Here is a 25,612-nt window from a genome sequence, read left to right as displayed (position 1 = left end):
AGATAAAACTCCTTGAAGAAGGAGAGGAGCAAATGTTCAAGATGGTCATAATAAGGAGGTAAGTGCTCTAGAAGAGCACCACGACATAACACTTCATAAGACCTCATGGGAGAGGCTCAGGCACCTGAAGATAAAGAGATCTCAATAAGTTATATCTTTATTGGGTAATAATAGAACCGATATAAAATGATCGTTGACGATAATGTTAATATAATGTAGCGCTCAATATTATTAATATTGACGAGGATCTTGAGCTCAAATCTGTCATGAAATTTGGATAGATAAATGATTGGCCAAATGAAAAATACGCAATGAAAATTAATTTCACCTGAAAAATATGAAGTTGGACGGATAGTCCCAACATCTGAAAGTATAAAGCCAGTGGAGATATAAATGTGTTCTTGTGCGGAAAAAAAAAGGTAAAGTCGATAAACATAAAGATAACTTGTGTCACAAGAAAATTTATAAATATTCTGGCATTAATTATATAGAGACATGTTCTCCTGTGGTGGATGTCGCCATTTCAGGTTTTAATCCGGCAATACAAGAAAAACGTGATATGCGTATAATGGAAATCATTGAAGGATTTAAATTTTTCTGAAGCATATTAAGGTTTCCAAGAAATTTATTAAATAAAGCTTCAAAAATCCTTATACGGATTGAAACAATCAGGGCGCATGTGGTATAATCGCCTGAGTGAGTACCTGTTAAAAGAAGGGTACAAGAATGATTCAATTTATCCTTGTGTCTTTATAAAAAGATCTGGATCTAAATTTGTTATAATCACCGTGTATGTTGATGATTTAAATATCATTGGAACTCCTAGGGAGTTTCCTAAAGCAGTAGACTAATTAAAGAAAGAATTTGAGATGAAAGATCTTGGAAAGATAAAATTTTGTCTTGGTCTACAAATTGAGTATATGAAAAATAGAATTTTTGTCCATCAACCAGCATACACTAAAATGATTTTAAAGCGATTATATATGGATAAAGCACATCCTTTCCGACCTCATGAAAATAATGTAAGAGTTTCTTGGTCTCGAAGTACCATATCTTAGTGCAATTGGTGCACTAATGTATCTTTCTAACATTACAAGGTCTGACATAACTTTTTCAGTTAATGTCTTAACAAGATATAGCTATGCTCCTACAAGGAGCATTGGAATGGAATCAAACACATATTGCGGTATCTTAAAAGGACTACCGATATGGGATTATTTTATGACAATGATTGCAGTCCCGATCTTGTTGGTTATGCCGATATTGGGTATTTATATGACCCATACAAGGCTCGATCTCAAACAGGCTATGTGTTTACATATGGAGACACTGTCATATCTTGGAGATCGACTAAGCAATCAATCGTGGCTACTTCATTTAACCATGCTTAGATAATTGCTATTTATGAAGCAAGTCGAGAATGTGTATGGTTGAGGTCTATAATACATCTTATTCGAGACAAATGTGGTTTGAAGTGTGACAAACTACCCACAATTTTGTATGAAGACAATGCAGTATGCATAGCCCAATTGAAGGGAGGATTCATAAAGGAGATAGGACAAAGCAAATTTCACCAAAGTAATTTTTCACACATGATCTTCAAAAGAATTGTGATATCAATGTGCAACAGATCCGTTCAAGTGATAATATGGCTGATCTGTTCACCAAATCTCTACCGATGTCAACCTTCAAGAAACTAGTATACAAGATTGGGATGCGAAAGCTCAAGGATGTGAATTGATGCTCTCATCAGGGGGAGTTAATACGTGTTGTACTCTTTTTCCCTTAAGATTTTGTCCCACTGGGTTTTCCTTGCAAGGTTTTTAACGAGGCAACCAAAAGGCGTATTTCTAAACATGTGTACTCTTTTTCCTTCACTAAGATTTTTTTCCCATAGAGTTTTTTCCTAATAAAGTTTTAACAAGGCACATTATCTATGGACATCCAAGGGGGAGTGTTATAAGAAAAATTAAATTATGGTGGATGTCTACTCTTCCTCCATGATCTTCTCAAATGCTTAATGACATATTCAATGACATATTTCTATGCTTAATGACATATTCAATTACATATTTTTCTTCACTTTTCATGCCTATATAAAGCCTTGTAATAGATAAGAAAATACACACAATTGAAGAAGAAATACTCTTCCTTCTCTCTATCTCTATTTCTTGTTCATGTTTTACTAAATTGCTTTTATTTCATAACTTGTTCTTGTTCATGTTTTACTAAATTGCTTTTATTTCATAACAGTTATAGACATATATTCATCATTTATTGCTACTGTTGAGTTTTATATATTTATCTTATGCTTTTCTTTTATTTAGCTAGTTGAAATGAATAGTAGGAAAATATCAACTGTACACTATTTGTATCATTTTTGTAATCGTGTCATAAAAAACACTTTTGAAATTTGTAAACTTAAATATATTATAATATTACAACTTTTGAAGTGTATGATCTTGAATGTATTGTTGTGTGAATTATATTTACCCTCCCATTAAATCCTTCCTAACTTACAAAATACATGTGGCAAGCCTACAATGACTTAAAGAGGCCCCGCTTTAGATTAAAACCCACCTAAATCAGATTATTAACCCACCCTTCACCATTGGAATGAAGTAGGGCTGTCAAATTTGGCCCAAACCCAAATGATCCGCCCAATCCGTCTAAGGTTGGGCTGGTTATTAACTTCAACCTATGTTGACCCAGCTCATCTCAACCCATTTAAAGTTGAGGTGATTTCTGGCCCAAATTGATTCATGAGTAACTTTTGCCAAAATACTTAGAAATATTTTTTTTATTTAATATGTTATATATGACCAAAAAAGTCGTATTTATTAATTAAATTCATAAGAAAAGAACATTTATTAAGTAAGGCTTGATAAGAGTTGGGCGGGTTGGGTTATGACCTAAATTTTAGCCCATCTTGACCCAACCCATCTGAGCCCAAGTAATAATTGGGCGGGTCATTTGACCCGCCCAATTATTAACTCAACTTATTTAGGCCCATCCAAAATCGGTTCAACCCGCCTATATGACACTCATAAAGTGAAGACGCAATAGCACATCACTTCAATGAATTAATTTAGTCCTTAATAACCTGGGTCGGGTGGGTCTTTGAAGTCATTGTGTGATGACCCGAAAGGTCATCTTTAAATTTAATATTCATTTCTGTATTTTGAGGCCTCGAATAACACCATTTAGAATTTCTCGACATGCGTGCGCTGTTAGTATATTTTTCGGAAAGCTTTTATGTGAAAAATTGATAAAGATGTGAAGTAGTGCTTTAAAACTCACTTAAGTTAACTTCGGTCAACATTTTGAGCCAATGGACCCGGATCAGTATTTTGACAGATCCGATAGGTCTGTATCATAAATTGGGACTTGGGCGTATGCCCGTAATTTAATTTGGAAGTCCCTAGCTTAAGTTATCATCATTTATTGAAAATTTGAAGCTTAAAGATTTCAAAGTTTGACCATAAATTGATTTTTATTGATATCGGGGTCAAAATTCAGTTCTGAAAATTTTTATAGGTTTGTTATGTCATTTATGGATTGTGTGCAAAATTTGAGGTCAATCGAACTTGATTTGATAGGTTTCGGCATCGAATGTAGAAGTTGGAATTTCTTAGTTTCATTAGGCTTGAATCGGTGTATAATTCGTGTTTTAGCGTTGTTTGATATGATTTGAGGCTTCGACTAAATTCGTATGATGTTTTAGGACTTGTTGGTGTATTTGGTTAAGGTCCTGAGGGCCTCAGGTGAGTTTCGGATGGTTAACAGATCAAATTTGGACTTAGAACAATTGAAACTTGTTGTTACCTACTAATGCAATCATACCTGCAGAAAATTGGCACGTATGTGCTAGCTCGCAGAAGCAAGGCTGGTATCGCAGAAGAGGACGGTGCCTCGCAGAAGCGCGACCGCATAAGCGGCACATCCATCGCAGAAGCGGAAAAGGGGAAGGGGCAACCTCGTCGCAGAAGCGAAGGCAGTCACAGAAGCGGAACCGTGGATGAGGTTAAGTGTCTGCAGGTGCAAAAGCACTGGACAGATTACAAAAACAGAGGGTTCCGACATTTTTTGTCATTTTGGACATTTCCAACACGGGTTGAGGTGATTTTTGAGCGAGAATTCACGGGAAAATTTGAGGTAAGTCACTTGTGATCATTGTTAGTCAATAATATTGAATTATCATCGATTATTCCGACTATATTACGTGTTTTTTAGGCGAAATTCGAGGATTTGGGCCTAGGGATTTGAAAATAAGATTTGGGATTTAAATGTCGAGTTGATGTCAGAATTTGGTAAAATTTATATGGTTGGACTTGTGGTTGGATGGGCGTTCATATTTTATAACTTTTGTCGGGTTACGAGACGTGGGGGCCACATGCAATTTTTGAGTTAAATTTCGGATTTTAATTGGAAGATTTAGTATTTTCATATATAATTGATTTCTATAATTCATGTTGAGTATATTGAATTGTTTGTGACTAGATTTGAGGCATTCGAACACCAATTCGTGAGACAAAGGTTTATTGGAATCTTTAGTTGGTTGCAAATCGAGGTAAGTGTCGTGGTTAACCTTAACTTGAGAGAGTAGGATCTGTTTGTCTATTTTGCTACGTGATTTAATGTGTGGGTACAACGTATATGTGAGGTGACGAGTACTTATGCATTGTGGTTGAGTCAAAGCATGCGAGAGGAATTTGTTCATTTTGAATAATTGCTTATTTAATTAAGATATTCCTGCTTAAGTTTATTATTGTTTATTTGATCATTATTCGTGAAATTATTGTTAATTTAACTATTGTTGAATATTGCGGAAGAGTGTAAAGGCACGAAGGGTGATGCCGTGCCATTTATATTATTTATATTATCCTTGTCATGGTGAGAAAGAATGTAAAAGCACGAAGGGTGATGTCGTGTCATTTTCGAAGAGTGTAAAAGCACGAAGGGTGATGTCGTGCCAGAAAAGAGTTAAAGCAAGAAGGGTGATGCACGAAGGGTGATGTCGTGTTAATCTTATTATTTATTTATCAATTTATGGGAAGAATGAGAGTAAAAGCACGAAGAGTGGTGTCGTGCCATTTCCATATTATCAACTACTCATTTTATTTTTGATGAATTAATTAGCCGGTAAGTGATACTTCTCATGCTGAAATTATTATATCATCCCCATTCACATGTTCCCTCCCAAATTTATAAATTGTTATTTATTATATTATTGTTGCTTCGTACTTGTATATACTTGGTTGTTTATATATGTGTCTTGTCATAACCTCGTCACTACTTCGTCGAAGTTAGGCTCGACATTTACGGAGTACATAGGGTCGATTGTACTGATACTACACTTTGCACTTCTTGTGCAGATTTTGGAGTTGGTCCCAATGACGTCAGCTAACCAGAGGAAACTTGAGATTGAACTTAAAGGTGAGAATCGGTCGCAATATTAGATCGGGAGGGGAAAAATTAATACACTTTACAAATCAACGTATTATTCAGAAAAGTATATAACCGATAAGTGTCAAGCTTTAACTGAATGAATCTGATGCCTACTTCTAAGTAATTTATATTTTATACATCCTTAAAAAAATTATACATCCTTAATTACACTTCTTTTAATATGTTCAAATTCCATGCAGATATTCATGGCAAGAGGCGTCAATTAACACAGGAAAAATACAATATAGGTAGGTAAAACAAATTTATATGCATATATAGCATATGTTAGGTCCCCTTAATTTTTTCATATGTTACACTTTTATATATTAATCATTAATGAAAATCCCGACTCCATCAATTTATTCATGGTGTCATTTCAAACTACCTTATTTTGCATTTATCATGCCCTTTCTGTTTATCAGATTGACAGCCTCCAAACACAAAATTGAACTTCAGTTTATCACTGATATATTAAGTGCAATAGAGCAATACGAGCTACTGATACAAGAAAATTGCAAGCTTGGTAACATCAGATACTATAATCTAATATATGTACAAAGAGTTAAACAAGGGACTTCAATACAAACCATATCCCTATTTTGGCCTATGATACTAAGCTTTCCCAGCATCCAGGAAAGACATACTTCAAAAGCCAAAAGTTCAAAATCCTTCTGCATAGAGCACTAACTTCCACAAGCCATACACTCATCACGGTTACTCAAAGAACACACCATCTGGGCCATTTTAGTGTCGTCGTCAACTGCAGTCTGTGGCTTTTCCTGTATTCAATTCCCAAATGCATTCAGTAACATTGAAACATTTGATTTTATGATGAGAGAGTAAAACAAGATATACTATGGTTACTACCTTCAGCATGGAAGTGTCAACTGTGAATTTGATAGCATCAGCTGCAGCGCGTGATCTTAGATAGTACATTCCTGTTTTCAGACCCTGTAACAAGTTGAGAGTTCCAAGTTACCTTAGTAACCTGTGTAAACAAAAACCTACAAGACAATATTAGGATATGCCAACTAGCTATTTGAAATATATCACCACTTGACATTAGAAAATCAGATACACATTGATGGTATATACTAATGATAAATCACAATAATCTTACAACTGAAGCAACAAACTGTTATGTGAAATGGAAAGCATACCCTGGACCAAGCATGAAAATGCAGGGATGTAAGCTTTCCAAAATTTGGCTGGTCCATATGGATGTTGAGACTCTGACTCTGATCAATATAGCATCCACGGTCAACAGCCATATCGACCAGGGTCCGTTGCTTGATCTCCCAAACAGTCCTAACATCAATATAACATTATAAGTTGGAATTGGAAGTAAAATGAACATGAATACAGAAAAAACAAGCAACAAGAAAAAGAAATTCATACTTGTATATGACTTTAAGATCCTGTGGAATTTCTGGGATTTTCTGCACAGAACCATCATCATAAATTATCCTATTCTTAAGGGTAGGAGACCAAAGCCCCATCTCAGTTAAGTCATGAAGAAGATGCTTGTTCACCACAACAAATTCACCACTGAAAAAGAACAACCACAGTTAAAAATCTGAAGACAGCAAAATTAACTCAATTGGCATTGTACTTAAGGATCTGGCAGCAAAAGTAACCTTAGAACTCTTCTACTGTAGATATTGGATGTATAGGGCTCAAAGCATTCATTGTTTCCAAGAATTTGGCTTGTTGAAGCAGTGGGCATCGGAGCTACAAGAAGTGAATTTCTTACACCATTCTTTGCAATCATTCCACGGAGAACACCCCAATCCCATCGATCTGATGGTGTTACTCCCCACATGTCTGGCTGGAGAATACCCTGAAGAGAATAGTTCAATCTTAATTGAGTACAATGCTAAACCAATAGGAAATAGATAATATTATATCAAACACAATCTGACAAATCATTAAACTTTTGGCCCAATAATATCAGGTTCTATTTTGGGCATATTTTAAAATTATATTTTGACTTGGATGACATCTTCACATTTAACAGCAAAATCACATTTCTTTATCAAGAAGGGCACTTGATACCCCAGCTCAATTTTCAGAAGTCCTGGACAACCAAACAAGTCATCCATGTAGCAAACCATCAGCTAAAGCAAAAGCTCCAATATATACCTTGCTTACAGGACTTCCTGCATATGTCTCATATGGGCCTTCCTTGGCAGCTAATTCAGAAGAGGCTTTTAAAGCATGGTAGTATATTGTCTCAAATATGTCTTTGTTTAGCTGCTGAGCCTATACATAGAGAAAATACAAAGATCAGCATCATTGAACCAATTAAAAAATAAGAGCTTATTTACCAAAAACAATTAAAGCTGGATGTCGGGTGGCTTACCTCTGGTGAATCAAATGACATGCCAAGCAATATGAATGTGTCTGCAAGACCCTGGACCCCAAGTCCAATAGGTCTATGTCGTAAATTAGACCTTTTTGCAGTTTCAACAGGGTAGTAGTTGACATCAATAATTTTATTCAGGTTTGTAGTAACCAATGCAGTGACCTATCTCACATGAAAATAGAACAAGATAAAAATGGATATCCGAGATAAATAACTCTAGACATATCAGAAGCAGAAAAGACTGATTTGATGGAAAAAAATCTAACCTCTGCCAGTTTGGCAAAATCAAAGTATCGGTTTTTAGAGCCTCTGCTCCCGACAAGCTTAGATGGTTGTGATTCATCTGGGACCTCCTGAAAGTTATACAGGAAAATTCTATAATAACAGGAGAAATAAACTTAAAAGCAGGCGATGTTTAAGTGTATGGCATTTGTAACTACCTTCTCTCTAACATATCGTGGAAGAGCAATTGATGCAAGATTACACACGGCAGTTTCAGTAGGACTTGTGTACTCAATAATTTCAGTACACAAGTTAGAAGACTTGATAGTGCCAAGATTTTGCTGGTTGCTTTTTCTATTACAAGAATCCTGTGATAACAAGCAGAAGGATTAAAGAAAATTCAATGCATCCAAACAACAAAAACAACAAGATAAACAATATTAAAGTTACCTTATACAGCATGTATGGGGTCCCAGTTTCTATCTGAGACTTCAAGATCTCAAACCAGAGATTTTGCGCTTGCACAACCTTCTTCGCCTTACCCTGAATTGACAAAGTGGAATCCTTTTAGTTCATGTATTCATATACTGGCAAGCATCACATAGTCCAAGCTTGGCAAGCAAGTAATCATAATGGCAGATTTGTTTTTACCTCTCTTTCATACTTTGTATACAACTTCTCAAAATCTTCACCCCAACAATCTGCCAATCCAGGAGCCTCACTTGGACAAAATAAAGACCATTGACCATTGCTTTGGACTCTTTCCATAAAAAGATCAGGCACCCAAAGAGCATAGAAAAGATCTCGGGCCCGATGTTCTTCCTGCAGAGATAGATATTTTGTGTCAATTAAGCAATGACAAGGCCTATGATATGAAAGGATTACGCAAATTCTAGTGGAATGAACAGTTTAATTAAGCAGATCACATTTTAGTCTACTGAGACTAATACTGGAATGATTATATCAAGGATAGCAACTGCACCTTTCCATGGTTCTTCCTCATATCCAGAAATTCAAATATATCAGAATGCCAGGGCTCAAGATAGACAGCAAAAGCACCTATGCATGACATAAAATTGTCAGAACAAATCAAAACAAGGCCTTAGCCCAATATAATTACATCTAATAGAGACACAGCACAGGCATACCCTTTCTTTTGCCACCTCCTTGGTCAACATATCGAGCAGTGTCATTAAACACGCGTAGCATCGGAACAATTCCATTTGATGTCCCATTAGTTCCACGAATATAACTCCCAGTACCACGAATATTGTGCACAGATACTCCAATTCCTCCAGCAGATTTGCTAATAACAGCACACTCCTTAAGAGTGTCATATATGCCCTCAATACTATCTTCTTTCATGCATACAAGGAAGCAGCTACTTAACTGCAAGTCAAAGAAGAAAACAATTACGAAATCAAGGATATCATGCTCTGGAGCTATTTCCTAATTAAATTGACATACTTGAGGCCTTGGAGTTCCAGCATTAAAAAGAGTTGGAGAAGCATGAGTGAACCATCTTTGAGACATCAAATGATAAGTCTTGATGGCAGATTCGATATCATCCTTGTGGATTCCAACAGAAACTCTCATCAACATATGTTGTGGTCTTTCTACAACATTTCCATTAATCTTTAAGAGGTAAGACCGCTCCAAGGTTTTGAAACCAAAGTAATCATAGTCAAAGTCCCTGTCATATATGATCTCACTATCCAGTCGAGCTGCATTCTGAGTAATAAAAAGGCAATTTGTTAATAACTGACCTCTAAAATTCAAAAGTACCGTTAAAGCAACTAGTATCATCAGTATAGCACTTCAAATGGTTTATCACATTAAACAACACTTCAGTTAATCAAATTGTTATTGAGCCAAAAATTTGCAAAAGCTTATAGACACACAGAAAGCAACAGTTCTTATTTCCTGACAATGGGATGCAAAATTCTTAATGAGGCACACTGGTATTCTTTGAAAACCCTATCACAACTTCCAACAAGGACAACAATTTCATAATTACTTGGTTTAAGTATCAGCAAGGAAATGCCATGCGCTGGAAAAATGTCCTAATCCAAAAACTTATTTTTATTAAAGACACACTATGATGCAATAATAAACAAGCTTCCACACCAAAGCTTAAATAATGTATTCTCACACTTATCCTAGAAAATAAACCAACAATTAGAACATCATTATTGTAAAAAAAAAAATGATACCTTCATGATAATCTCATACACTTCATCAGAAATAAGAGGGGCCTTAAGTCCAGATCTCTCGCTGATATGGTTGTACATGTCCTTAACCCTATGGAGAACACAAAATAAATATTGTAAACAACATCTTTCTATTCTCGATCATTAGACTCGCGTTTAGTTTCCATAGAACAAAAAACATTAATGATACATAATAATTTAAAGCCCTTACGTCTCAGAAAATGATTTCTTTGTGTTCTTGTGCAGATTGGAAACAGCAATCCTTGCAGCCAGCTGCAATATAAATATATGATAACGAATAGATTACTAAATACACCTTCATCGAAAGCAAAATTTCATCTTTAGATATAACATCAACAGAAGCTTTACTCAAAGGAAACAACAACAGAGGGCGAGAGCTGACAGTTACTACTCCATCCCAATTTATATGACATTTTTTTCTATTTTTACCATTTTAAAACATTCAACAATGTTTGGCAGACAACTTTGATTTAATTATTCAACACAATTTCAAATATTCAAATCAATCTAATCCAACTTATAAACTTTGATATAATGATGTCCTCTATCAAATAATATTTTCAATCTATGTTATTATTGAGGCAGATCACTTCAAATTTGATGGGTTCAACCTTTAAAATATTACCAATGAACCCATTGGACATCTGGGATTATGGGTCCGAAATTTAAATATTTGTTGTACATAGAAATATATACTATGTGTGGAAAATGCAGGGTTCAGTTGAACTTGTAACAACCATGCTGCACTCCCCTATGGTTATTATTCAGTATTTTTTAATACTACTAAACATGATGCTAAAATTATATATCTTAAATTCCATGTCCAATCTTTTACATCAAAATTGACCCAGAATCTGAAACAAATTACTATCATTTCCGATTTCAACGTGTTAAAAATAAACTAACAAACAAACATCAATAAGCAAGTAAGGTAAATCAGAGACTCACGCTAGCATAGTCAGGGTGATTAGCAGTCAAGGCAGCAGCAGTCTCAGCGGCCAATTCATCGAGCTGGCTCGTCGTAACCCCTTTATAAACACCAGCACAAACCTTCTGTGATACAAGCACGGGATCACAGTGTTCAGGGCTGAGTCCATAACTCAACTTCTTAAGCCTAGCTGTGATCTTATCAAAGTGTACTGTTTCTTGACGCCCATCTCTCTTCCAAACATACATTTTCTCGATTCTTTCTTTCACTGAGGAATTTCGTCAAACAGTTGTCAGATGGAATGGATTGCTTCGATTTCAGTGAGGTGTGTGTGTATATATAGCATAACAAGCAACTTTTGAATTTTGTATTGAATTTCCCTCGTTAATTTGAAGAATGAAATTAGGGTTTTAAAATTTTCCCGCCTAATAGAAGAGCGGGGGTGACTGTTGGCGGGTAAATATCAAATATGGCTGAAAAAGGAAAAAGAGAAGTGGAGGAGAAGCTGGATGTGGGCCCACTTTGTTAAGATTTTAGTGGAAACTATAATTTGCGATAATTGTAAAAGGGGACATAGTTAATGAAAGTGAAAAAAAAATTGGATTTTATTTCATATATTTGTAATTTAGAAGGCATTTCGACATAAAAATTATAATTTTTGAAAAAAGTAATATTTAGATTGAAATTGAAAAATAGTATTTTTGTAATTTAAAATTATGTTTAGACATGCATTTCACTTGAAAAAATATTACAGTTTTGTGAGTTGGAAAATAAAATTTTTTGAAAATTTTGAAAAAGTGGTCTAAATCATTTTTTGATTTTTGGAAAAAATATTTTCAAAAAATCTAGAAAAAACTTACAAAATTTTATGGACAAAACACCTTTTTTTTAAAAAAAACTGAAAAAAAAAAAAAGGAAAAAAAATTTATGGACAAACTGGTCCTTAGATTCTAGAAAAATAAAAACTCCTATTTATTAGTTTAGGAAATTATTAAAAAATAATACTCTAGTAATACTACCCAATATATAACAAGTTTTAAATAACAAATTAAAATGACTTAATTATTTTACAGTTTTATAATTTTACTTTTGCCGCCAATTTTTAGGAGTTTTGGTGTGGTAGGCAAAGACCAATTTAATGAGTTATGAATAGATTAGCTTTCATTACAAGCTTACAGTTTGGACCATTCTGCATTGTTTTATTTCTTATTTCCTCTTTTTTTTTATTTGGGAATTCAAAATCCAAGCGTGTAATGAAAGTTAATCTATTCACATTTTTTGAATTTCAAATCTTTTTATAATCATAGTTCAAAGGTTTGAATTTTGAACTTTACCATCATTCACGAAAGGATGTGTCCTTCTTCATTCGTTAACTATGCAAAAAAAGAGGTAAATACCTAAATTATCCAAAATAAATTAGTAAATGGATGCAGACAACAAAATAAGTAAAAAGATAAATCAACAATCGCAATTAGGAAAGATGCCTATTTTCCATAATTTAAAAAAACATGAAATTTATTCTAGTTTCCAGTTGGACTTCTTGTAAAGATTGACCGAAGAAGTGTGTGTTCGAATTGTGGGTTTTTTCGAGAGCTAAATTCACTTTTAGCCGGTCGGGGAAAAAAATAGTACCAAACCTTAACGTATGCAAAATAAGGCAAAATTAATGGCTCTTCTTTGTAGAGACATTAATCGAGGTAACAAAAGTCTCTTAGGCAAAATAACTATGTTTAGTTGGTCTCCAAAAGGATTTAAACTTATGAAGAAGAGTTCCAATTCCATTGCAAATTCGTTGTCAAACGTGAATGAGATATAAATCCTTATAAGAAATAATTTTGAGTAGTTAAATGGTATCCAAATTTCTTTAAAGACAAATTTTTGGTTGATTTTAAAGTTTTAAATAAAAATCGTAAATATTAGGTAGTAGTTTAATTTGACAATCTTATACCAAACTCTAATATTCTCATACTTCGATCAGTGACGCAAAATTATTTTTTCAGGTAACTAATATGCATGCTACAATTTATAACATGAATGTTGATCCTAAAATATTTTCTTCATAACACATACATAATGCATGCTAAAATATGTCCTAAAATATATGCATGCTACATAGCAAATGCAAGTGAAGAGTTAGGAAAAACGTAGTGTCTTTTTGACAAATTAAGAAGCAGATGGTACGATAATTGTCTCTTTGAGAAAATGAGAAATTATATGGATTGTTTCAGTGCACGAGTGATCTTTCTAACAAGGATTGTAAGAAGTGTTTAGAGATTATGTATTAGTAGTACTGAATTTCTAGGTGGGAGAGTTTTTAGTGGTAGTTGTACCTTTAGATATGAAATCTACCCTTTTATTAGTACTATATATATAATTTTTATATCGAGGACTTGAACTAAAGTCCAATATTATAATAATGCATATATAATTTTTATACATAGTAGAATAATATATACACTTTTATACATCATACAACGGTCTATACACATAGTAGATAAAAGTGCTCGGGATACAAAATATATACAAAATAGATTGTCACTATAAAAAAATATACAAAATAGGATGTCAATGTATAATTTATATACAATAGACTGTCCCTGTACAAAATATATACGAAATAGGCTATCACTATAAAATAAAATATACAAAATAAGTTGTCATTGTACAATTTATATGCAATAGACTGTCACTATACAAAATAGACTGTCATTATACAAAAAATATACTAAATAGACTGTCACTATATAAAATATATACAAAATAGGCTGTCACTGCACACAAAATATACTAAATAGACTGTCACTATACAATTTATATACAATAGATTGTCACTATACAAAAAATATACTAAACAGACTGCCACTATATAAAAAATATACAACATATACTATTACTGTACAAAATATATATAAAATAGACTGTCACTATAAAAAATAGACATTTCGGGCTATTCGATGTAATATGTTTGGGCCGGAGGGACATTTCGTGTCAATGAGGAAAAATATGGGTTATTAAAAATTTGAGGGACTATAGAGAGTCATTTTCTCTTTTTTCGAGGCTAAGATGAGTAATTTATACAAAATACCCAGTGAGCTTAAAATAATTATCTTTTCTACTCATTTGAAAACTATTTACAATATATACCTATCCAATTAAAACGAGTTAACCCTACCTACCCCCCTCCCATTGTCCATTTGGCTTAGCTTAGCTTGATTTGGCTTAAATTGACTTTGCTTGACTTGACTTGATTTAGTAATTTAGTTCGACTTCATTTGGTTGACTTTGACTCGGTATTAAAAAAATGGGTAGAGGACAAACCATACGGGTAGGGCCGGGTAAATAATTTCCCATGTCTGGGTATTTACCAAAGATCCTCATTGCAAAGTTCATTATCTAGTAAGACCGGCCCATGGACCTTAACTGGACATTACGAGTAGAGCTTGTTACACAAATAGCCGGACAAATTAATTATTTATTTTTTTAACCGGTATATATAAATTATACATTGAGTATACACAATTATACACATACTATATGTGAATTAAATATATATTATACATCCGCCGATTATTTTTAGTTTAAGAGATTAGGTGAGAGGTTATTGGTAGCCACTTTAAAGGAGTGTTATTTAGTATTAATCAGCATGTCCAAGATTTTAGTTCTCCAGTTCAAATAGAGATACAATGACAATGTCAGCTGGAATGAACTCGTGTGCAGAAACTCCCGATTTCTTGAAAACTTAAAGATGATTAGATAACACTGATTTTCCTTGATAGCAAGAAACTAATTTTATTTCAATAGTAAGTTTATTGCAATACACTTTAATATTTTAATTTAAATATTAAAAGGCATATTACCCCAACACCATCTTTATTAGTATTAATAGTCCATAACTCTTAACTAAGCTTTGAGTAAAAGAGGAAGAACTCTTATCTATGGAATATAAGCCAAAGTGAAAATGAACAAAAACAACCTATTCTTTCTATTGCATTTTGTAACTTCTTTGTTGAATAAAAGAGAGAAATAAAGATATATTTATAAGTAATTGCCAACTCTATTTCAAATTTCTTGCATATTTAGTTGCTATTTCTTAATCCACAAGTTTAACTTACTCGTATTTATTGCTTATTTATTTTTGCAACGACCCCGTCAAAAATAGACAACGAAAAATCAAAGAAGGAAATTTGAAAAGGAAAAAAGTTAAAGTTTAGTTCAAGCGTTATTGAAGTGGCAAAATCATACTTTACATCTAGGGTCCGTTTGAAAAGCCACTTGGTAACTGAAATTGGTGTAATTATCATAACTTAGTAGTTACACAGTCTAGTAATTACGACGACCTGTTTATTTGTCATAACGTAATTATAGTGTAATTACAAATGTATTATTTGGCTGCACAATTGTAATTACACAGTTAGATTAAAAGTTAAATGAAGTAATTATCAAAACTTAAAAGTTAATATCATAAACACATGCCTATAAATGTTTTTTTAAGTATAAATGATACTATTAGATTTGATATTTAAGCTGAATATTTTTTTTGTATGTACGCTAATTAGTAATCATATATATTTATAACTAATATTGTACAAATAATTGATATATATATATATATATATATATATATATATATATATATATATATATATATATATATATTCCAAATTAATAATATATAATTAAATTAATTATAAAAACCAAAAATATATGTTTTGTAAGAACAACATGAAATGCATGTTTGATCAAATAAATTAATATTTATAAATATAATGTCATAACATTATGCAAATGTTCGACAAAACTAATCTATCAATTCTAACTAAAAAAATGAACAATATGCAATGTGAAATAACAAGCCAATACTACTAAAACAAGTAAATTGGAACCATAAACATAACACAATTTCAAAATCCCAACAAAAAAAAAAATGCAACATATGTCAAATTCCAACATAATAAAAATAGGTTCCAATACAACTTTAAAATTAGAAAATATAATAAGTTTATAACCTCATTCAACAACGAAATTCTACTTTAATGACACCACTCATTATATGCCAAGTTTATTAATGACTCATTATTTCTAATATTAGGAGGTGTAGTTTCAAAAACTAAAATAATAGCGCAGTTACGTTACATAAAAAATAAAACAAATAAGAAATAAAATATGCGGGCAATTACATGGAATCACAAGAAGTAAAGGTAGAGAAATAAAAGATGAATAATGTACAAAGAAAATATATTTTAAAATTTAAAAAGAAACTAAAAAGTAAAAGTAAAATAAAAATAAAAATTTATAAAGAAAATGAATAAATATAAAAAAAAGGAAAGAAATTAAAATGTAACTTTGTAATTACACAATGTAATTACCATCAATTCTCACATCCATCTTGAGAATTGGAGAGTGTAATTACATCTCTCCAATTACACCAAATTACATGCTAACCAAGTAATTACTTGGCAAGACAAACGTGCCAAATTGTGTAATTATATTCAATTACACCCAAATTCAATTCTTAGGTGACTTTCCAAATATGCTCTTAATACTAATTGTGACTTGTGTGGGAGAGATTGGGGAGATTTTATTTTATTTTTAGCTATTTTAAAGGTCGTTTTTGTTATGCTAACTTTTCACAGAGAAGCAATAAGGAAATTAATAGAAAAGATATGTGAATAAAATTCAGAAAAGTTTATAGGATCATTTTTCTTGTACTCAAATATTTGACCTTAGACTTGGACTACATCGCTCAATGGGCGCCGAGATACTCTCACGTATTCGCATATTCTCTTGATAGTTCCTCCGATACAACGACCTTCCGACATTAAACTATTTTTTAGTAGAATCATATGTCTTTATAACAAATTTATATATAACAAACTTCACTATAAAAGTCAATTTTTTCTTGGAACCAATTGTTATGTTATGTTATAATATATGTTCTCTATAACATCACTTCGTTATAACATCTAAAAATATTCGGAACAAATGAGACTGTTATAAGGAGGTTTGACTGTATTATATTTCACATAGAGACAAACTTATGTATAACATTGAGGGGTCATCGAACCTCGTAAACCCCTATAGAAATTTTTGTATACATATATGCATATATCTTGAAAATGATTAATTTAAATAAATTGATATTTGAACTCTAAAAGCATTTATAGGACACTGGTTAAACAAAATATTGGTGCCCTTACTGCATTAAAATCATGAGTCTGTCTCTGACTATTCTCGCGACGTCATGCATCATTGTACCATGTGCTAATGTATGAACCAAAAGCCAAGTTCTATTATTGACAGGAAATAATGCAGTAGAAACAAAAAAAAAAGTAGCAAAGACCAACAAATTACATATGACAAGTTGCAAGAGTTGTTTTTAACTTTTTTCTTGTACAAGAAGTGTTTAATTTATCACGTAGCTCTCCTTTCTTGTCTTAGACTTGAATATAGAGAGTGAAAAATAAAATCGGTGGACCATAATGAAATCGACGTAGATGGAAAAGTCAAAGTGGCTGGCTAGGTTGGCACATTGAGATGTCCGAAAAGGAGCCGACGATGTGTGAAATTACAATATGTTTATAGCGTATGCGAGATTAAAGAGTTGTTGTGTACGAAGTATCCCGTATTCATGTAGTAATCGGGAAGTATTACACCCCAAAAGTGTGATGTAGTCAACTTATACCCTAATGAAATATTAGTGGACGATTTCATGACTCGAAAATGTGACTTATAGATCACACGAAAATAACTTTACTGTTGCACCAAACCTCTTTTCCAGAGGCGTATTTATAGTCTATTTTATGGGGCACGCGAACCCATGGTCTTTTCGCCAAACTAAGTATTTTATGTATATATTTGTTAGAATTGATCTAATATTATCTGTTGACACTCATGCTTTAAAAGCGCTAAATGCACTTGGTTAAATGATTAGTTAATACCTAGAGGAAGAAGGATCAATTTTTACGTTACTTAAAACAAGTAATGTGGCTTTTCCAAGTATCAAATCGAACTGTGAGTTGTTATGTGGTTCGACTCTATTGATTCTCTCTTCTATCAATAAAAATATTTTCAAACCTCTACCTTACTAGAGCTAAGATACAATAAATTCAAAGACAAAATACAAAGATGATCACTGCCAACAACAGCCTCAACAGAAACATTAATGGGAGTTATGATACAGTAGGAAGCAGCAGCAGCAACAGTAGTTTAGGGAATGAGATTGAAGAAATAGAAGATGATGATATAAATGGTGGTTATGTTGTGGCAAGTGAGTTGTTGGAGATCAATGATAACAGAGGAGGGTTAGCCTCCATTAAAGAAGGTGAAGTAGAAGGTAGCTTATATTCCTTTGATTTCCACAACAATGGTGATCATGCTGTTGTTTATGTTGCTGTTGGGGATAATAACAAGATTAGCAAAGAGTCAAGTATGGATGCTCTTCTTTGGACTCTTAAACATGTTGTGGCTGATCCCTCTTCTACCATTCTTTTCCTCATTCATATCTATCCTCAGACCAAGTATATCCCTACTCCTTGTAAGCTCTCTCTCCCTACCCCTCATTTTTTCTCTTTAGTTTTTGTATCTTTCCCGAGCCGAGTGTCTACCGGAAACAGCCTCTCTATCTTCCTATAGGTAGGAGTAAAGGTTTACGTACCCACTACCCTCTCCAGACCCTACTTGTGAGATCGGATTACACTTAGTTTGTGTTGTTGTTGTTGTTTTATCTTGTCTATCTCTACTTATTGTGTATATGTTCATTGGGTTGACTTGTAAAGTCAACAACTGAGGTTGGAATGGCTATACGATTGTTTAGATTGATATGATGCAAAAGCCAAGTTTTGAATGATGATTTTGATTAGTTAAAAATTGATAATTCTGTCAATGAAATCATAATTGATACCTGAGGAACTGATGGAATGAGTTACTTGCCTATGAAATCACTTGCTCAATTGAGCACATGATACAGTACCGCCAACAAGAATTTTGGCACAGATCATGGCTCAAAGTACTAATGGTTTCATTAAGGTACGTTGTATACATCACACCCTTAAGGTACAACCAAAGGCCACTATAGGTTGAGGGGTTACTGGCACCCGGAAACTTCAGCAAATAGTTGCAAATGTTTTCAAGAAGTAGTCAGAATAATGCATAGGCCTCCGTATCAATCTTTATGAGCATTGATAATTAAAACTAATATTGAATGTCATGGTGTCCCCGCGACTGCCAAATCCTAGGTCCGCCTCTGGGTGCGACCCTTTTCGGGACCTTGCGTGAATGCGGGAACCTTTATGCACTGGGCTGCCAGTTATCATGGCTCTAAGGCCTGTGGATATTGTGACAATTGTGTCAGAGAGTGTAAAAAGCTCCTCTTAGTCCAGAATCTCCTTCTTTCATGCTGGAGAAACAACATGCATCTGATTTTGGAGTGGATTAGTTTGTTATAATCTTGCAGAGACTTCAACATTGACGAATTGTTACTTGTGATGATTTACACCAGTGGGAATGATTCCAATAAGCCAAGTGAGTGCCGAGCAGAAGGAGAACCACATGGCTCAAGAAAGAGGCAAGAGGAGGCAGTTCCTTCAAAAGTTTTTTGATGCATGTGCTGCTACAAAGGTACACATTATTTTGATAAACAAATATAGCATAAGGCTATATAAGACTTTGAGGCTAACCATGTAAAAAGCATTCAACAACAGGTTAAAGTTGACACCATACTTATAGAGAGTGACACAGAAGCAAAAGCAATACTGGACCTTATTCCCATCTGCAACATAAGAAGGCTGATCTTGGGCACCTCTAAAGCCAATCTCAAGTATGAAATCTCACTTAAATTTTAGAATGCATGGTCCCCTACTAGCTACTTCCTCATTTCCGAATCTTGTTAATCTTAATTCACTTCTCTCTTAAGCAGTGGCATAGCCACGCTATCTCAAGGGTGGTCAAGCGAACACCCTTCATTGGAAAATTATATTGCTCTATACAGTTTACATACTACTTTATATGAGTATATAGTTCATCTTGAACACTTTTAACATAGTTGAGTGAGGTAGTCTAATGGTCTAGGGTGTTCAAAGTGAGGTGATTTTCATGGGTTCAAATCCCTATCTAAATGTTTTTGTTTGCCAAAATTAAACGGAGACCACTGTATGTGATCTATTTGACACTTTTTCACTCTAAAAAACTTCTCAATATATAGCTCTTAAAACTTAAATTTTGTGAAAAAACTTTAGTTTTATAGTTCTTTAGATTTAACAAATTTGGTGCACCCATCCATAGAAAAAAATTAATTTCTTTAAAGTTTGAACACCGTTGATGAGATTCCTAGCTACGGCACTGCTCTTAAGTATTTCTTTTTGATGCGTTTTAAGGAAACTAAAGTCAAGAAAAGGAGGCGGAACAGCGGATGAGATATTACTAAATGCACCTGAATTCTGTGAGGTCAAGATAATATGTGAAGGCAAGGAAATGGTTGAGCTGCAGATGTTTGAATCTCCTTCTCCCCAAGCCAGTGCTGGTGACAGTCCAAAGCCAATTCAAAGTCATTCCCAAGATCAAAATCAACCCCAGAATGAATCTTTTGGATGTGGATGCTTTAAACCCAGAGTCATGCCTTAAATCTTCAACAATCTGCATTAGCTAGATCAATACCCAAAATTCAAGTCTGAGATGTCAATTACAAGTATTACCCCCCAAACCTGCCCCAGGGTTTATCATATCATACAATATGCATGAGCGTCTGTAACTATTGTATATCGACAAACAATTAATATACACACCATCTGATATGTTCAATTTTAAGGCATCAAAGTTTTGCATTTGAATTCAGTTCTTTCTATGTTCTACTAGTGAGTACAACTCTGTATTATTATCCTAAAAGATATCTTATGTATGCTCTGTTAAAAAGTTCCAATCTTTTTGGAATTTAGAGCCAATAGTTCAGCTTAAACTTCATAAAATTAGTACTGTCAAATTTTATCAGTAGAACCAAATACACACCTAGATGCCTCAGACGAACAAAAATAACCGAGAAAAAAGAAACAAAACGAACAAAGTTGAAGCTCATCTGAACAGCTAATCAACGGCGAAAGAAGACCAACTATCAATAGGTGCAGAAAATCGAAGAAATAACTCAAGAACGCAGAGATGAAGACGCAGGGAAAAAGAGTTGGACATGGTGAGAAACCAATACTTCAGCTACAAAGCCAGTATTTACAGGGCATCCTTGTCAAAATGCAACCCAAAATAACAGCAAACAATAGAAAAATACAGTGAGATACATGAGAAATGTAGTAGAAAGCACAATTCGTTGAAGAATTTTCTCAAACACCCATAGAACAAAAACTCTTGGCATGTTAAAGTTTCTAAGCATAAAGTCCTAACTGAAGTGCAATTAAAACAAAAGGGGCGAGAGAAGAAATCCAGAGATGGCCGGAACTGCTGAGAGTGTTATGACTGCCGATATTCATATCAAGTTCCACTCATTGCCTCCCGGTGCGTAGGTCACAGGTTCGAGACCTGAAATCAATTTTTACATGATGGTAGACTGCATCATATCCCTTGGAGTGCGTGAACGTAGAATGATTTGGGCACCTCGACCAGCAACAGTAAGATTCAGTTGTGCATGAACTGAAGCACTTGTCACTTTCCACTACTAGAAAACTAGCAAAAAGCATCCAAAAAAACTAACTGAAATCGGTCAGAATTGAACAAAAACCGACAAATTTCCCACCGTTTTCAATTCGTCGAAAAAATAATGATCGCTACTTCGAGGCGACCGCAGACGGTCGATATTTCCGACTGAAGTCGGTCGGCAATTTTCAACGCAATTTGACCAAATAATCTGATACAAAATAAATTTACCGACCGAATTCGGTCGGTATTCCTGAAAATAATTTTTAATTATTTTTAAATTAGCGACCGACTTCAGTCAAAATTTTAATTATTTATTTTTTTAAAATTGTTCATTTCTGACCAAACTCGGTGGGTAATATTAAAATATTTAAAATTTAAAATCAAAAATTCCGACCGAAGTCGATCGGTATTATTAAAATATTTAAAATTTAAAATAAAAAATTCCGACCGAAGTCGGTCAATAAATTTAAATTTCTGGAAAACTCAATTGAACATTTCCGACCGACTTCGGTCGGTAGGCGGTCGATTTTTTAGGTAAGGTTTTGGCAGAATACAGATGTTTTACAGCTGCACCACCTGCCAACAGCCAATCACCTATAATGGCAGCATTACATTGTTGTCATTCAACAAATAACAACAACAACAACAATAACAACAACTATCAAAACTATATTAACAATATTTATAGAGTTTCAAAATACCTAACAACAAAACGTTTCACAAGTTAAAAGTTCAAACATCATTCAATGAGTGTTTTATACTATATCATCTCCATCTCCATCTTCACTACTAGAAGCTTCATCGTCGGCATGGTTCGAAGGATCACGACGAGAAGGATTAGCATTTGGGGAAGACTCACCGGACCGGGGAATCGGGAAAGCACCACTAGCAAGAAGATTGGCCAACTGACCTTGAAAGACATTAAATTGTTGGTCATTCGTTTCTCGTTGAACTTGAAGGGTATCAAATTGCTTATCTCTTTTTTCTTCTCTAGCCTTTGTTTCTTCAAGCTATGCTCTCAGCTTTGCGATCTTCTTCTCCATAGCCGAGAGAGTCGACCTATCAATTGCCTCGCCCTGGGCGGAAGTCTCTATACCTTGCAATCCAGCCCTGTAGCGCCGAATTGATCTCTCTGGAAGGCCGTATGCTGTCCTCTTTTTAGGACCACTGACAAAATCCAACCATATCTTTTGCGCTTCTTCGTCTAAAAGGGGTGGTCGCTCGCCTTGCTCATTCGGTGGCAAGCTCTGAGTGTACTCCTCCACATTAGTCTTGTAGCGACCCTTTATTTAGAAGATAGAAAATTATTAACTATATAATATTATAAATATTAATTTCAAGTTATAATAGTTATGAAACTTACATATGTAGTCTCCGCCCGGTCCTCGGCCCATCTAGTTGGATCTGTCGGTGCCTTATTCTTCCGGATGTGAGTCTCCATGAAGAACTCACCATGAGTCATCTTCCTCCCATATTTTTTTCCTACAAATATAATACAACATGTTAAATTAAATTAAAATATATAAATATAGTTCGATAAAATAGATTTAAATATTTTAAGGAATTACCAATAGTTTCCTCGCAGTCCCCATGCTCCTTGCACCCACACAGTGCAAGGAGCCACCCTTCTCAGATGCTCGGTCCTTCTTTCCTTGTTCACTCATCTTCTCGAATTTCTCAATGGTCTACTGCCTCAGCAGATCCTCCCATAAATGCGATAGAACCCATGAAGGCTTCTTGCTCTTCTTCTGAGTAGAACAGAAGGAATCATATAGTCTGTTACGACATTTGAACTCAAAAATTACAAGAATGACACTGTTATGCCTGTCCTCCTAAGCACACTTAGTCTGCAAATGAAGTGTGTAACATTAGATGAAAATATTATTAATGTAATACTTAAATAGATAAGAATTATATTAAAACCTTAAATTGGTTGAAAATTTGCTCCACGAGCTCCGGTGGAAATTCACTCCAAGTCACATAGGGTGCATCATACAACCGGCCAAGAGCTTCAGCGATTATCTTTGTAGTTTGATGATCAGGTATGAACCTGCAACATAGCAATTACATTAAATAAACAAGACTAGCTACTATAATTCAGCAAAAACAAATAAGTAACAAATAAATCTTACCCATTGCCCTCAGGCCCGATGATTATCCTATGATTACGATCATACCACACTTCCTCTGGATCATCATCCTCCGATGAATCTGAAGCGTGCGTAGAAGGGGAGGCATCTGGCTCAGCGCTACTATCCTGAAGGCGAAGTCTAGAAATACTAGGAGACGAACTCCGTAGAGAGGGAGACGAGGTCGTTGATGAAGATGGATGCGATCTAGACCCCTGCTGCGATCCAGATCACTGTTGTGATCCGGGTGGCTGAAATCTAGATGGATGTGATCCAGCTGGTGGTGAAGCAAATAGAGTAGATGACGGGCGTATCACCACATGGCCCTGTGACTGCTGACTCGGTGGACCCATGTAACTATATGTAGGATTATGTGGAGGAAGCGAGGTATAGCCATGTGGTGGAGAATGATAAGAATACTACTGGGAGGGTGAATGGTAGGTAGTCTGATGAGTAGATGGATGTGGCGGAAAAGATGTGTGCCTAGAAGATTGATGTCGGCCATTTGCAGTGGAGGGATGCAAGTGTGGAGTGGAAGGAAGCGAGGGTGTAGCACTATCCTCATGATCAATATGCCTCTTATCCTTCCTAGACTTACCTCGACCCCTATCGGTCATCTGCATAAATTAAAGAAAATGTTAGAATTGAGAATATAAATCTATATAAGTTGAGAGCGCTTAAAAAACTAACATGCTAGTCGTCTTCGAAGTTTCCTTCCTTGTCCGAAAATTCTTCCTCTTTATTTATTTCATTTTCATCAGGTGATTCTTCGTCCTCATTTATATCAACTTCTTCTAATATGCGTTGAGGATGCTCCAAGCCATTTTCTAACTGATCATCCACCATTTGATTAACACTTGAGGTATCGTTTTGGTAACCAATATCTAGCACATTCTTAACTTCCACCCTACCAACAGGCTTAGTCTTGATTACAACCAACCAATCAGCCTTATCCCTCCGTAATGGATATGGAGCATAATACACTTGTCTAACTTTTTCTGCAATTATAAAATGATCATAGCGATCATACTCCTTCTTTTTATTAACCTCAATTATGTTGTACTGTGAGTGTACATTTATACCTCTTCTAGGTGTTGGGTCAAACCACTTGCATCGGAAAAGTATGATCTTCTTATTTGGCCAACCTGAATATGATAATTCTAGAATTTCTTTGATCATACCATAATAATCATTTTCTCCATCCCAGTTGCCTTCACCACCTTTGAAACACACCCAACTGTTATTGCTTTTGTTTTCATAGTTGTAACCATCAGTGCAGGTCCCCAAGATATATCTTTCAAAAATTGATTAACACCGTTGTTTGGATTATTAACCTATATGTAGTGTTAAATAAATCAAAAGTGAGCAAGTATATTCACAAGTGACCAAGTAGTATATAAGATGCACTTACACACTCTTCATACCATGCCTCAAATGTAGAATATACATCATCATGGCCAAATTGACTAACGAAGTCACTGAGCAACACATTTAAAAAAAATTTAGTTGCATCAACCAAATTAAATAGTAGTCCATGTAAATTAATCTTACGTCAACACTTACTTAAGAAAGGGTTGAACTTTTGGATAATTTAGCAACATATGTGTAACGACCCGACCAGTCGTTTTGCTTTCTAGAACCTCGTTCCCTTAAA

General features: G+C 34.4%; 2 protein-coding genes across 2 annotated transcripts; one reads left to right on the top strand and one right to left on the bottom strand.

The window, feature by feature from the left end:
• Positions 1–5,917: 5,917 nt before the first annotated feature.
• On the bottom strand, positions 5,918–11,624 carry LOC107807190 (ribonucleoside-diphosphate reductase large subunit-like). Its single transcript, NM_001325802.1, is given in 17 exon segments — positions 5,918–6,227; positions 6,316–6,399; positions 6,609–6,756; positions 6,847–6,996; positions 7,086–7,288; positions 7,591–7,710; positions 7,811–7,975; positions 8,080–8,166; positions 8,254–8,403; positions 8,486–8,578; positions 8,687–8,857; positions 9,018–9,094; positions 9,184–9,424; positions 9,503–9,766; positions 10,249–10,336; positions 10,457–10,518; positions 11,215–11,624. Coding segments are annotated over 17 exon segments (2,427 nt in total). The 5' UTR covers positions 11,443–11,624; the 3' UTR covers positions 5,918–6,131.
• Positions 11,625–18,139: 6,515 nt separating this feature from the next.
• Positions 18,140–21,022, top strand: LOC107807191 (uncharacterized). Its single transcript, XM_016631526.2, has 4 exons — positions 18,140–18,728; positions 19,692–19,810; positions 19,894–20,009; positions 20,566–21,022. Exons 1-4 carry the CDS (start codon positions 18,320–18,322, stop codon positions 20,810–20,812), a joined length of 891 nt encoding a protein of 296 aa, XP_016487012.1. The 5' UTR covers positions 18,140–18,319; the 3' UTR covers positions 20,813–21,022.
• The last annotated feature ends 4,590 nt before the right edge of the window (positions 21,023–25,612 follow it).

Source organism: Nicotiana tabacum, chromosome 23, assembly GCF_000715075.1.
Source record: "Nicotiana tabacum cultivar K326 chromosome 23, ASM71507v2, whole genome shotgun sequence".
Classification (NCBI taxonomy): Eukaryota; Viridiplantae; Streptophyta; class Magnoliopsida; order Solanales; family Solanaceae; genus Nicotiana; species Nicotiana tabacum.
The sequence above is the reverse complement of the archived record's forward strand: the minus strand, read 5'-3'. Positions and strand labels throughout refer to the sequence as shown.